A 15,955-nucleotide genomic window follows, 5' to 3' on the forward strand; every position below is an offset into this window, starting at 1 on the left:
TATGGAATTGTGTTATCAGGATCAGTTAGCTGGTCTGATGAGCTCCTCGTGGCCAATTCCCACCAGCAGTTACTGTCAGCTTCTGCCTATCTTCTTGGCCTGACAGAACTGGGCAGAGACTCCTAGATGCTCAGAAACAACATGACATGCATTAATAAAGGGAGATGTGTTATGGTTACTGAAACACTGGAAAAGAAAAGTGCTCCTTTTGCAGAACTTGGTATCATCTGAGTATCACCAGCTATGTAGCTCATGCCAAGGTCATTCCTAAACCTTAGTTCTGTACATGTCAGCTGTTGCAAAGCCATCTGCCAAGCCAGCTGTTACTGGAATACATAAAAATTTCTAAGATTATTCATTTTGTCTAAAAGTTCCTATCTTTTTTTTTCCTTCCTTCTTTCTTGTGTTTCACTGTTTATTTCTTAAACATAATTACTAAATGTAGACTGGTACCAGTCATACCTTATTTAATATCATACACAGAAACAAACGATCATATCCATTCTTTAATTAATAACTTTTTTTTTCTGGAATTCAAACTTTAAAAGATTAGCAGCACTGAGGTAATAAAAATTAACAAAAAATTGTTTCAAGTCATGACAAAGTTTGAATGAGTACTGTTATGCTTAAATACCCATACACACACATAACAAATAAAGATCATAAACCCAAGTGTTGTTAAATTTAATTGTATCAATTATATTGCTACTAGTAGTATGTATAGCACCACAAATTTAAATTGGCCTTGAAGCTAGCAGGCACAATGCAGACTAAAACTGAATTTTAATCAGGCATTGCAATATGTGTCATGAAAGTTTAATGATCCTTCATTCTGGATTCCTAGGTCTCCCAACACAGCATCCTTCCTCTGCTGACACTCTTTGCATAACTGTGCTGACTGCTCAGCTGGGTTATCTGATCTAAAGCTAAGACTGCAAAAAAAGGATAGGTGGTAATAGACATTAAATAAAACTTAATATATTGTTTCAGACCTGTTGTAGTTACTTCTTAAAAATGCTGGGAACTCGTTTCTTTAAAAATAAGGCCTGAGCAGAGAAAGAATGGCTGATGGGCAGGATTCCTCTGAAAATCTCACTCAGCAGTGCTTAGAGCCTTACATGACTGTTGCCTTGTGCTGTACCGCATTTCCTGATTTGTGATTTTTCTGACAAATACTAAATGAAAAAACATGCAAAAGCATCTTTAACAATATTACAGTTAATAATTTCTTCTTGAGAGCAAACAGATCTTTACCAACTCAGAGTTTCAAGAAGCAGATTTGAAAAGAAGTTCCTTAGAGACTTGTCATTTGTTACTTGGAAAACAAAGCTGTTGATGCTTTGCAGCTTTATTCTGTAAAAGTGTTTCTGACTTTCCAGTTATATGTGCTTACTAAAATTCAGAACAGAAAGAGGTATAGATTATATCATAAATTTGTGGTATAAAAGAAGTGCAGAGATTTGAAATCTTAAATTAAAAGAAGAAAAATTGCAGCCAGCATTTAAAAACACATTAAATTTTTATTACAAACACCATATAACTTTATTTTTATCATGATCTGGGAATACTATTCATACTTTTTAGTAACATTAAAAATGCCTTACTTGTTTGCAACCAAACGCATGACTGTCCAGTCTTTTGGAAACATCTCTGGTCGTATTAGTATCCGAAACACTGTGAAAATCTGCAGCAGGAAATCCTTTGGAAGGAAAAGAAGTAGTCATATGTCTTTGCTGCTTTAAAAAGAGCAGTGAGCTTTAAAAGTATTTTAATCAGAGAGAAAAAAAATCATTATAGAAATAGCAGAATTCCACTTATTTTCACCATAGATAAACCTCTGAAAGCCTTTTTTTTATTACTTCCCAAGAATTTTCAAATAGTGATTTAATCCTTTCTTCTTAAAGTGATGAAAATAATATAATGTTCCATTTGATTGACAGCAATGCATAAAAGAAATGTCAAAGATGCATTTGGTTTCCACCCATACACTTCCACAAATGCGATGTTGAGAACAATTTGCAAATCAAAAAAGCACTTTACAAACACCAGAGAGTTCAGAATATCTCCTTAATCATGCCAGGTTTTCATCACTTTCAAGATTCATTCTAAAAGCAGCAGAGAGAGTGTAAGGACAATTTTGTCATTGACTTGACAAAGACCAGTGACTCCAGTCGAGATGCCCAGGCCCCATAAGTGGTAGTGCAGCTGGCTGGCTGTGTGCAGGTCACTTAACCTTTCTGCTTCATTTGCTGGATTTAAATAAAACAATCAACACCTGTGAGCTACTTTGAATGGAGAAAGCACTGCCTGAAAGCTTTTAACATTATCATTTCCTTTGTCATGTAACTCACTAATAAGTAACTAAACTATTCCTCTCAGCACATGGGTTTATTCAGTTTTTCTTTTCACAAATAAAACTAACAACAAGGAACCATCTTGATTATGTATGGTACTGGCAGTATTCTTTTAGTATGAAAATCGAGCTGTTGACAACATGAAGAGCATGAGGCAAGTGATATAAACACATCTAACAGAACCAGTGCAGTACCTGACCTTGAAATGTTTGGTATTCATTCTGCCCACATCATTTGTAGAGAGTTACCTCAAAACACAGATGAGATGAAGATACAAATAATTTTGAACACCAAAATATATTCTGGAGTGCATTTACCAAAGTGTAGATGACAGGCACTGCACAACAGATGCCTTTCATTAGAGAATCACTGTAAAGGGGGACGAACACAGGCACTGGGTAAGGCAGATGAGATCCCCACACCCACCCACCACAGAAGATTACATAAAAGAGACAACCTGTTTTCTGAGCAAAATGCCAAAAAATTATCTGTATTAAGGAGTATAAATAATACTCACTGCAGATAACGTACTGTTTGAAGGCAGGTGACCAGCTTTACAGATAAACAAGTACCTACCTCTACAAACAACACAGCTATGCCAGGCCATTTTTTTATAGGTTTGCACTTTGTATTTAAGTGCCTTTTTATTTTGCAGAGGTTACCTCCCTCCCCTGTGAGTAATCCCACAGCTCTGTGCCATAATCCCAACAATGAGGCAATAGCTTGAACATTGCTGCATATCATCTCCCAATAACATCCCAGATTCTTTCATATTCCCTTTTTATCTCCTGTCCAGACACAATACATGTTTCTGCCATTAGGGATCTCACCAGTGGACTGCTGAACTGAAGAGGCCAAATGGATGTTATTGGGAAACCATAAAACCATGCAGTGGTGTGAAGATTTAAAACCCAAGGTCTGTGTGAGGTGGAAACATAGCACCTTTGAGATAGCTTGTTGAAAAGTCATTAAGAATAACAGTTAGAAAGATCATATGAACTTCAATCCTTTGGGTAACTAGGCTAGAATCAGAATACATCTTTTATTCCAAGCAAACTTTAAAAACAAAGTAAATGTAGACACTGGCATTACATTTTGAATCATTAATACCAGGCTAATTATTTCTAATTTTCACTGAAAAAATAGAAAATTGTGTCATCAATGTAGCAATATTAGCTGCAAAACATAGATTTAGTAACAGATTTTAACATTTAAAAAACATTTCTGCCGGCAGTTTAAGTCAGCTAACATTTGGTTGGTTGAGTACAGATAGAATTAATGTCTCATATGTCTTCTATCTTAAAAGACACAAAGGAAGTAATTTTGTCTTTTACATACTCTAAATACCATCTCTTAATATTTCTACTTAGCGTTCATAAGGTCGAGTTCTATTTGTAAGATAATACTATATATTATCTTATTAGTAGTACTAAATTGGTAATAAACTATAAGGTTTACTAATTCCTGCCATTTAAACCACTTCACACCTGAAGGATGGGATGTCATCCAGAGGGACCTGGACAAGCTCAAGAAGTGGGCCCATGGGAATGCCATGAGTTTTAACAGGACCAAGGGCAAGGTGCTGCAGCTTGGTCAGGGCAACCCCTGTATCACCACAGGCTGGGGGATGAACAGATGCAGAGCAGCCCTGCCAAGAAGGACTTGGGGTGCATGAGAGGCTGCACTGAGCAGGCAAAGTGCCCTCCCAGCCCAGAAAGCCAATTGCAGCCTGGGCTGCACCAAGAGAGCGTGGCCAGCTGGGCAAGGGAGGGGATTCTGCCCCTTCTCCACTCTGGTGAGACCCACCTGGAGTGCTGCATCCAGCTCTGAGGCTTCATTGATCTCTTGGGGTACACCTATAAAGCATTTTCATTTGGGTCAAGAGTCCACTTTGAAGCTAATTGCATCATGTTCCACTTTGGTTCATGCTGTAGGATTACCGGGCTACATGATATCAAGGCTTTGTAGAGCGTCCTGAGTGCCAAAAGCCAGTAAGAAAGAGGGTGGTTCCACAGTGAGCTGGCTGGTCCTGGGCAACTCATCCATCCCTTGGCCAGTTCCTTTTCAAGATCTTCTCTGCTTCATTGCTTTCTTAATCTACATCAGAAGCCACCTAAATGAGTGGCTTTAGACCCACCTCTCTGCCCCAAAACTCATCCTTTCAGAAGTCCCACATGTGAGTGGATGTCCCTGCAGAGCAGGGGAAGGATGGTGGCTGGAACTGTGCTTCTCCACCAGAGACACTCCCCATGCCCAGGGATCTCACACAGCCTGTGTCCCAGGGGCCATTAGAGAGCAGGGGAATAAATCCACTTGGTGTTAGGGGATGGCACCCACCTTACCCTGCTCAGGCCCTGGAGCTGGAAGACAGGGATGACAGAACTAGTAAGATTTACACCCATCCCTATCAAATATTATCTTTTCCTTCATCAAATCTCTATTCTGTCACACTATGTCGGTACACTGCCAATGAATAAAAACTAGGCCTTCTGGTAGGTGCTTACTTGTTTTGTCTTCTTCTAATCTATTAATTAAAAACCCCAAACATATTGATCAATGCCACCATGCTTTGGTCAAAGCTGCATTGTGCTAACATAAGTTTTTACATTCACTTTCCCTCTGATCTCTTGCTATTCATAGCTTCCACTGTTACCTTATGTCATAAATTATATTTGAGATTTTCCACAGCAGCAAATAATCTGCCTAGAAGGTTGCCTCTGGTTCTATAAATTACTGTAAAATATATATACTAGGAGTAGAAAGCATTTTGTGGTAAGAAAAAAGATCATAACTTTAAAATAATATTGAAAGATAAAGGGAAGCATTTAAAATTGCTGTCTTGTTAAAGTCAGGGTTTCAAAAAAGAGAGTGAAGTATAGCATCTGGTTCTACCACTCAGTCATGAAACCCCTGTCAGTTCTTTTATACTTTATTTGCATCTTTTCAAATATAATATTTTCCCTATCTTCTGCTTTTACTGGAAAAAAACTCTCTTAAGAAGCTCATAAAACCAGTCACCATGTCAATTACTTTAGATAAATATATTTACAAGAAAAAAAGAGAATATTTGTATAAGCAACTGCTCATTTAAGGCATCACTCAGATGCATGTCATATAAATATGTGTACGTGTCATTCCTTTAAACTCTCCATTTTGCTTCTCTTTGTTTAGCAAGATGGAAACAGCCTTTAGTAAGTTTGATATACACTGCTAAACAACAAAAGAGAACTGCAAAACTTTCTTTCCTTCTTTGCAAGTACCTTCATGAGTGAGTATTTGTTTGGAGAAGTCATTTGCTGGGGGTATTTTTATCAACAGTATCACAAATGCTGTGCAAACATACATTCATGCAAGTACTGACATGGTCACCCTGAGAATTAGTCTGGAAGAAAGATGAAATGCCATGTGGTACCAGTGTCCAATTCTTTAGTATAGATGGTTATTATAACCAGAGGTAGCTAAAGCCAAAAAGCAGAGCACAAAGTAATTCAAAAGCCTAGGTTACACTCCCTTGTAAATAAGATAAGGTTTCCCTTGGACATATCCTATCAGATCTGTAACTCATAATGTGGCTTCAGGAAGACCCAGCTCACTTTGATACTACTGACTAGGGACAAAATGAGTAGTCAGAAATCCAGCTAGCTGATGGTAGTTATCACTGAAGCTTAAATCCCAACTAGCCACTAGATTAACTGAGGCTACCATTTTAGCTTCTAAAGCATCTCAGGGAAAAAAAATGCCTTATCTCTGATATTAACAGCTTTTGAATTTTCATTTATCCATACTGATATAGTTTTCTAAGATATCTCAAAGCAAAGAAAATTCCACACTTAGCAATCAAAGCTGAAAAGTAAAAAGGGAAGTAGCAAGATGGTTTTGATAGCCCAGTCATACATAATCACCTCATGATTAACAGCAGTGGTGGTCTCGCACACTAACTCTCATCTTTCCCTCTTGCTCTCAGTGATATTTGATATTTCCAAGTGAGGGGAAAAAACAATATATTATTTAAGATGCAGAAGAGAAGGAATGCTGCAATGATGATGATCAGACTCCTACCACTGAATCACAGGTTGAGCTGATGCTGATTCGATGAGATCTGAATGGAAATAAGAAATTCTGGACTTGAGTTCTTAAGACCTCTGTTGTGATAGCTGATGGCACCAGCTACAGCTGCTTTCCATATGTCTCTGTGTAATAGCAGAGTATGTGCGTGGGGGGAATTTCAATGTGTCAAATCAAACACCATTCAAGCATTAATTCCAAAGATTTTTATGAAAAATTCTAGAAGGAAGAAAAGTCTGAATAAACTCAACACTGTATTTCACAGATATATCAAACAGAAATAAAGCCTGAAACCTCTAGGAATACCTAGAGGTTCAGAACTCACACAAAAGGTAAAATATTTCAACTAAAAATGCCTAGGTTTCATAATATTTACTAAAAATTGCCTAAGGATAGCAACTATGCTAGGTGAAAATAGATGCTGTATTGCTTATATAACAATAATTCACCCCATACACCTCCTAGGTAGTGCTCTTGATTTCTTATAACCTCTTAGCAGCATTTTCTATCTGCCAAGCTCTATATGACCACCTCACTCAAAGAAAAGGCACTCATAAATGATATGCTCTCTTCAGCTCTAAGCAGCTATCAGGAATTTAAGTAAATCTGAAATTGCACCATGACAAGACTCCCCTTTCTGGCAGCACTCGAGTATATCAAATGGTAATTAAGGAGTGACACCTAAAATATATTATCACATTAGGACATGATTACTGGCTAAATAATGTGCATAAATGATTACTCAAGATTTTTTGTGTGGATCAAATTTGGTATTATGTAACTTTCCAGGGTCCAGTAGAATGGAAATCTTAGTGGTTACGTTTATGCAGGAAATCTTAACTTCAATAAATTTTTTTTTAATCCCACCCCTCCTCCATAAAGGAATTAAAAATGTTTTATGTCCACAAACCCAGTAACTCAATTCCTGAAACTGGTAGAAGTTGTCTTAAGAGACCTCTGCAGCTACTCTTTTCTATGATTGAAATGAGCAGACAGACATTAGAAGTCTGACACATCCTCCTGCCAATGGACATGCTGCACAGCTAAGAAAAATGAAGAGTTAGTTGATTATGCATTTCTCAAGCTGCATGTTTGCTATTGCCATACATAATTAATTGAATGAAAAAAATAAGCAAGTATAATAAGCCAAACATAAAATCCCCCAATTGCCTGACAGTAAGAATCTAACAAGAGCAGTGTAACCTTAGACTGACACAATCTTTAGGAGAGGTTTAGAGGCTAAGTTCATGGCTTTAAAGAAAATTTACAGTTTCCTCCATCCAAATTCTCTCTGCTATCATTGCAGAAGCAATAACAGCCTTGCCCCCTGTGAGAGTGGACACAAGTTCCCAATAAAAGCTGTGCAATAGTCAGCTAATCTGTAAAATACATTGCATTTAAATACTGAAGTGATTTGTCAAAGCACAGGGACATCTTAAAGGGAGATAAATCAAAAAGAGAAATAAAAAGGCCTAAGCAAGTGGAAACACAATTCTGTTACTCACCCTCAGATCTTCCTTTGTGCTGAAGCTATCCAGAAGCTGCTGATAATGTCTATCAGTCATTTGTCGCAAGAGTGACAATAAGCAGGAGACAAATTCCCCCTGTTCAGATAAGCCAAGAGGAGAAATTTTAGAATGTTTTCTGCACTTGAGCTTAAACTCTTATATTATAAGCACTTGAAAATAATTAACAAATGCAAGGGAAATTATTCTACAATTAGGCTTCAACTCCATATTTTGTGAAAATACATTGATTGCACTTCCTTCCCATTTAAGGAAATATTTTTTCCTAAATGGAGTTTATTTGCTTGGAAAAATCTATTTTAATTAGTTCCAGCAGGGTTAAACCAGTAAAATTTTTATTTGTTATTTATTTGTTTTCCTTGTATCTGTTTTTAAACAAATTACTTAGATTTCTAGAATTACAACCTCTTTAGTCAACTCAGCTTTGAAACAAACATAAACAAATATATTTTGCAAGAATTCTGGGAAGAATGCAATTGTTTTCCTTTAGGGAAGAATTAGCTGGGAATTATTAAAAACATTCTGTCATTTCAAACCCCCAAGATTTGTCAAAAAGAAAACTCATTCGTAGGACTGAACAAACTTCAAAAAAGTTTTGATCAGAAATTTCTTTGGGCTTACAGTAGAATTTCTCATTGAAAGAGCAGAGTACTGCACGGGGTATCTCCAGTGAGCAGACAAACCACTAAGATATTATAGGAAGGAAGAGGCTCTTCCCTTCACCCTTTCCTGTCTGCTTATTCAGTTTTGGACTGGGAAGAAACACTGAATGGTTTCAGTCAGGTCTGCCTGCAGAATTGATGAGGACAGGGAAGAGTCAAAGGTTTGGTTTGCATCCCAATGCTTAGAAAGAACAATTCTGAAGTCTCACAAGCTTGCTAAAGAATGGGAAATATATTTTTGCCTGTACCAGGATTGGAGAATGAGACTGAGAGAACAGACAGGTGATAACGGTACTTTAAAATTGTGCCTTTCATTAGCTCACCAAGTGAAATTTTGGGAATATTTCCCTCTATCCTTCATTAAAAACAGAAGATGATATTCAAAAGAAGCAATGTGTTTTCACAGGAATGACTGTTCTAGAGTTTACATTGGAAGGCCTAATTCATTTGTGATTATACCTGGTAATCATGTGTGAGGTGATGGCTTTCACTGGCAACATGGTGATATTTCTACACTGAAGTAATGATTCTAAATTTCTCACTTCCCTTTGTTTTACAGTAAACACAGCATTCATAGAAACAGAGAATCACAATCTCAAAACAATACCCTAAGGCTACAACATCTCTCAATATTCATGCTCCGGGCATAAACATAAAGGTTACAGCTGCTGTCTTGTAAATATCTGTATATCCAATTGCTAGCTTGAGTTACAAAACTCCTTCCCTGCCTAGGCATTTTAAGCAGTTCTTTTTAGTCACCTTTTTTCTGTGTTCCTACATTTGTTTCAACTTATATAGTAGTATATTAAAAATCACAACCTATTATAGAGAGCTGTACTATTATAGTTGACAGACAGATTAGTGTTATAAAAGTATAAACTTAAGCTTATTGTTAACTGACTTCTAAATTTGAGCTTTTAATTTGAATGTAGGTAGCTATAAAGGCTGATTTTTAAAATAGCAATGCACATTCAGCCTCACTTGTTGAGCTCAACATAAATGCACGTTGTAGGATTTCTGTCAGTGTTGGCCACAGATTAACTTTCAAATCATGCACAAAAGCAAATTCCACACACATAACAACTTTGCTAAAAAAAATTTAGGGTTCAATTCCAGTGTCAAAAGTCAAGCCAAGCAGTATATTAAAACCACTTAGGTAGATTCCTTAAGTAATTTTTTGTGTCTTATTTCAGGAGCACAATTATTAAAAGCCATGGAGCTTTCAATTAAATTGCAGCTCATTTAGGCTCTGAGGGACTGAACTTTCAAGATGTAAAATCAATTAAAGTTCACTTTAATTGGAGTGCTTTCTGCTAATTCTTTATATGCAAATGCATTTTTTCTGAAGGAAGTTCAAAGGTCTAATTCAGTGACAAAACAAAGCAGAAATTTCCCTTTCACCATTGCATTAAATTCCACGTTTGCCAACGCAACATCCGCAACACTGTCACCCTGAAGCCGCGTCTGCTTCGTGCTCAGTTTAAAGCATCACACCCACCTTGCAGGTTACCACTGAACAAGGCTGCTGACTGAAAATTAAATGGTATCCAGCTACCACAGCTGCTTGAAACAAGTGGTGGAGTCACAGCAGCACAAAGCCCGGAGCTGCCTGATCTGATGCTGTTTCTTGGTGAAGAAAAACAGTGACACATGGGACTACTTCCACAAGGAAGACTATGTCTCATTCAAACCTAGGGTATTTTATTAAGCGTGCTCCCATGGCACGTCACACAAGGAATTTTTTATGACACATGCAGTTTGAAATAATAGCAATATACTGGAACAGACTCTACTTCTGTACTCACATTGAGTACTTTATCATACATGCTCTACAAATAGTTCCAAGAATCTGGCTCCATGTGCTGCCAGAAGCCCATACTGCATGATATTTCTACATAAATGTATATAATTGCCTTATGCTGTGCTGTGAGTCACTTCCATCTTAAGTATTCTTTGAGAGCTTGCAGTGACAATAACATGACTTTTCTCATGCATAAAAGAAAATTTTGCAACTTGAAAGCACTTTCAGAGCCTAATTTTTTGATGGTGTAAAAGAATTACCCAGTCATGTTGTTTAATGAAAACTTAATCTGCAAGCAAGGGGATATCTCATAACAAGCCAATAAAATCAGAGCTTTGCTACACTAACAGTCTAACATTATCACCCTTTCTTTAGCTTAGATTTCCTTGTGGTGGCCTGATATGCCACATGGCATACATTTGCAATTTTTGTAATTTAAAGAAAAAACCTCCCAAACTCTTATATGCTTATTACTGTTGAACCACAGTGATTAAGCATTACAGAGCTTGGTCAGCTCCATAAAATACTCCATGTACATTTTGTTCTCTGTGGGTCTAAAGTAAAAGAGAAAACAAGCAAAAAAAAACCCAAAACAACGTGGCAACACTTTTTTTTTCTGCAGTTATTAAATGCTTTTGAAATGTTTGATCTCAGAGGAAATTCTGGTTTGAAAAGCAACCCTCTATTCATTAACAAAAACTATTACAGTGTAAACACTGAGCAACTAATTAATAAATGTATGAGATGATAAATCACTCAGCATAGTATGTTTTCTGCACTAAATGCTAACCCCTCACATTTTCTTGGGGTCACATCCCTGGCTATATTAGAACCAATTTTCCTTTAAAAAGCAAAGTGAAAACCTTGCTGCAAACAAAGCAAAATAACATTTCATTTTATTTGATCAACGCTCATCACAAAACTTTCTGTAAATGCCTGTATTTCAATCTTCTAATTTCCATGAGTTGTTATAGCAGGTTCACCAAAACATCATTTGCTAATCTTCTAAATCTATCCTGTATGCTCAGCTTCATGTGACAAAAACAAAGCTCAAATGCTCAGCCCAGAGAAAAACAAAATGCCTCTCAAGTAATAAATTTAGATTAGTACAAGTTATCACAGATTCTGCAGGCATCTTTAGAGTTGTTTCATCATGAAAAAATGTATGCATTTTAGGAACTATTATTGATTGGTACTCTTCTATTTTCAGGAATTCAAACTGAAGGAGAGTTTCAGAAAGTTATTATATTGCAAACAAAAGGAACATACTGAAATCATTATCAACCTGAAAGTTTCAGAAGAAGTGTTATCTTTTGGGCTTGTTTTTTTGCTTTGCTTTGGTTTTTTTTTTGGTCACAATCTATAAATAAACAATGAAAAAAATTACTATATTCACTAAAAAGTAATAGAATGCAAGAAAGGTTTTCATTGTTCTCCTCATTCTCTCTTTTATACACAAATCTAACACTGAGAATTGCAACATAAAGACAATATATTCACAAGTCTAGTAGTCCAACCAGTGACAATTGTGAGCTCTTTCATTGCAAGAAACTTACAGTCACATCTTGAAACTGGAGGCGCATAGCAGAGCCTGATGGTTGTGGTCGGCTGGTGATCTCTAGTATGGTCCTTAACAGAATATCTAGCAGACTGTTTACAATCACATCAATTTCTTCCAGGACTGATTTTTCCTTAAATAAGAAATAAAACATTTAAGATTTTAAAACAGAAATATGACCACAATTACAATTCCTCTGATGGAGTCGTAGAAACCAATTACACTTTCACTATGAATGCTACATTCAAGAAACAAGGACTATTGTCTAATTGTTGTTAGATATTGTTTAATTCTATTCTTTTTTTTCCTAACAGTTTTCCATTAATTGCATCACAGTTACAGGGATGATTTTGAATATGTAAATATTCATTAAATTACCATAGCTCTATTTTCTTCACTTGACATTTAGAAGAAAGCAGTAAATAATATACAAAAACTTTTCGGGCAAGATTTTTATAGGTAACGCTTATATATCTTCTGGGGAAATTGCCAAGAAAGGCTTAAAATCCAAAAAAGCAAAATCCTGTTTTACACTTTGAAACTATCAGCAGAAATAAGCAGATGGTGCTCAACCTTCAGGACATGCTTCATCAGTAAGGCCCAGCTATGCTGCTCCCCAGCAGCTGAGCAGCACAAACAAATCAGTTCGTGAATACCTCAGTTACCAGCATGAAAACACTAGATAAAGCCAAGTTGTAGTTACATCTCCTTTTTAATTCAGATGGAAATATGCTTTCCCTCCTTCAATGTTTAAAGTCTCCACTGCAGCAGAAACCAACATCTTAATCTGAGCAATTTTATCCATTGTTTACCATGACCCTTCTTCACAGAAAGAAACACTAAATAATCAAATGCACACAACCAAGCTAAAACTCAACTGACAAACAAATAGATCAGCTTTACTGACATTGAGGTGTAGGAGTGATTTGGGGTTTTCTTTTGTTTAGTTTTGCTTCCTAGACACCCTAAAGCATATGATTTGTAACAACACTCAAAATTCCTTTTTAGACTTAAGTTGAATCTAGTATCAAGCCATGTTCTCTATCCCTTCATCTAGCATCAAAGAACTGTTAAACTGGCTTCTTATGACAACAGACAGTACACAGTATATTTAGGAACTGCATCCACCATGGGGACCCTTCTCTTTACTACTACAAACTACTTTTGGAATGAGCAACAGCCTTAATTTTCAAAGCTGCCTTACTGCAAATTCACTTGTTCCCTCAATCTCAAAATCATCTTAATTATAATGGAAGGACTGAAATTCTGTACTGATGTACCAAAAAAACATGCCGAAGTCACCAAGTTCTTAACAATTTCAATTACTCAAAGAATACTAAAAATAGTATCTGTATATCCTGAATATTTGGGAGAGTCTTATGTAGATATCCACTTGTAATTGTGTACATCTCTGGTTTGGTGACTCCAAATGGAAGATCTCGTGAAATGCAGACAAGTTATGTAAAGTTTTGTCCCAGGCCAAAACCACAACTCTGCTTTAGTATCTATCACTTTGTCTTGTGATGAGATTTTATACTTATCCAGGAGCAACTGGAAGGAAGATGTTGTTGCAATGCCAAAGGTGCAAGCCACATCCTTATGAAATCCCTGGCAGAGCAACTTTAATTGCTGAAAGAGGTATGAAATGAAGAAGCACATAAAGGAGCTCGCACTAAGCATTACAAGGTAATGTATGCTGCCCTTGACATGCAAGTAATGCACTCATTACAGGCAATACTTGGTTTTAATTGCCTTATATCCTGCTGTATGTCAGAACATATCATCACCTTCCCATTTGCAATACACCTGTCTGAGCGAGCTCTCATATGCAGCTTTCACACATTAATTCACAAACTTCAGAAACTGGCCATGAAGTTTATCAACTAGCACCAAGTGCAATCTCCCTTGCAATGCTCATATCAATCTCTTTATCTGGATCAGCCCAGTGTCCCCTAAGAATACACCGCCCACAATAAAAAATGCCCCTAAAGAAAGCAGACATTTCTTTCTTTCCAACACAACGCTCAAGAAGCGCAAAAGCTTGTCAGAACACTATGTGATAAAATTAAAATACTCGTGCATGGAATGAAAAGGGTCATGAAAAAATCAAAATGGCAGGTTTATGTAGATTCATTACACAGAGAATCCCTTAAAATGCTCTTGGGCAAGGTCCAGCTTGTGTCATTAAATGTCACTGAGCCATATAAAGAAGTTCAAGTGGATGTGACACGGTGTTTACTCACTGAGCTGTTCTTCTTGATGAGGCAAAATATGTTGCTGAGGATACGGGCACACATTATAAGGTCCTTCTGCTCTTGTAAATGCATGTGGAGATGATGTAAAACTACTGGAAGAAGAATGCATCGAGAATCTGGAAAAAATGAAAAATTTCATGAATAGGAGCTTCTCATAGAGTAATTTAATTTTAATACATCTATCAAATATGTCTTCAGTCTTATTTCTGATAAGCAGAAGCTTTTGCTAGCTTTAACAAAAAGGTTTGAGAAGCAGAAGCTTTTACTTCACAATCATGAGCAAATGTTTGAAGAGTAAACAATATGCTCAAAGTCACTCTGTTATATCATGGATGAAGAAGAACACCACTGTGTGGAATATACTACATATAAAATAAATTTCAAGTATTTCTTGAACTGTCATCCAAACTTAATTTAAAAAACAAAAAGTAGAACAGTAATGTCTCTAATCATAACAATGAGAAATTATGCTCTAGTGTTCCTGCCATGTGACAGGATCCATTTGCACGCCAAGGTTCTGACAGACTTCAGCAGGAACTTATGTTACTCTACAAAAAAGTTCTACTTTACAGCCAGCAGCAGGATTTTCAGATTTCTTTCAGAATTTTTACTTTTACAGATTCCTCACTCCTACTGAGTATGAGCAACTTAGACTATTGATTTTTACATAAAATAATTTGCTTTTCCACTCTTTCATTTTCTAAACATAGCTCTTTGGTGTTATTTGCTGTCCTGATTTTGCTGAAAATTATGCAAGAACATAATTAACATGCTACTTATTTCTGCCTCTTTTTATTATGATTAAAGAAAATATTAAATGGGAAGAACCCTAATACTTATACTTGTGATAACACTTTAACACCTATTCACAACTTGATAAATAGGAAGGATATTACCTGTTTTCATTTTGTTGTTGTTTTAAAATATTTTCCATAATTAAGAAATTCTATTCCCATAGAAATGTACTTGAATAATTTCCTCTATTAAAATTTTAATGATTATAAGCTGCATTATAGATATATATTCATCTACTCTCTTTGTTCATTAATGCAATTATATGCTAAAAATTGATTTCTCTAGCTGGAAAATTACTCTTTTAAAACAATTTTGCCATGCAGTTATTGTTTGTGGATTACACTTTCTATAAACACTTTCCACCCCCTCAATTATTTCCTCTACTTTTTCGATGAGGAAGAAGAAGATATGTTTATTCTGAGATTTTATTTCTTTAATGTTTCTCTTGCTTACTGAAACACAGCACTAATCTTGTTATGCCTGACTATCCCCTTCTTTTCATTGTCTAGTCATCTTTATAATAAAAGACAAATCACATGGACAAGCCCATTTGTACACACTATTTAAGTATACCTGTATTTTTGAAATAAAAGCTTGTTTGCTCTTTCTAAATGGGTGTTTCATGCTTATTATTTATTCAGATATCCCTCTGTATCTTCCTGCTAAAGAAAATAATGATCAAAGGCTGTAAGGCAGTAAGTAAATGACCATCAAAGAGTTGAAAACCAGTGGTAGAGAAGCCCAACACTTGGCAATAAATAGCCTTTCTCCAGTGACAGCTTATTTCTGCAAGTGCCTCAGCAGGTTTTCATCAGGACTGCCCTGAGAGTTCCCATCTACCTGCAGCACCACAAATGGGGGAAGTTTCTCAGAGAAACCAAGGCAGCATATTCTTTTTCTCTTCCTCGGAACGTGGCTTAGCCAAGGGTTGTTCCTGGT

The 15,955-nt window shown here is 36.4% G+C and overlaps 1 protein-coding gene across 1 annotated transcript in view; it reads right to left on the minus strand.

Moving 5' to 3' along the window:
• The window catches only part of DOCK4 (dedicator of cytokinesis 4), a 224,171-nt gene that overhangs the window by 52,971 nt on the left and 155,245 nt on the right, over positions 1-15,955 (minus strand). The window contains exons 24-27 of the mRNA XM_058804667.1: positions 14,210-14,337; positions 11,965-12,099; positions 7,925-8,023; positions 1,605-1,699 (exon numbers count right to left, since the gene is read on the minus strand). Coding sequence (XP_058660650.1) covers positions 1,605-1,699; positions 7,925-8,023; positions 11,965-12,099; positions 14,210-14,337 — 457 coding nt within the window. The remainder of the gene's footprint in view (positions 1-1,604; positions 1,700-7,924; positions 8,024-11,964; positions 12,100-14,209; positions 14,338-15,955) is intronic.

The sequence above is a fragment of the Ammospiza caudacuta genome, chromosome 5, assembly GCF_027887145.1.
Source record: "Ammospiza caudacuta isolate bAmmCau1 chromosome 5, bAmmCau1.pri, whole genome shotgun sequence".
Lineage (NCBI taxonomy): Eukaryota > Metazoa > Chordata > Aves > Passeriformes > Passerellidae > Ammospiza > Ammospiza caudacuta.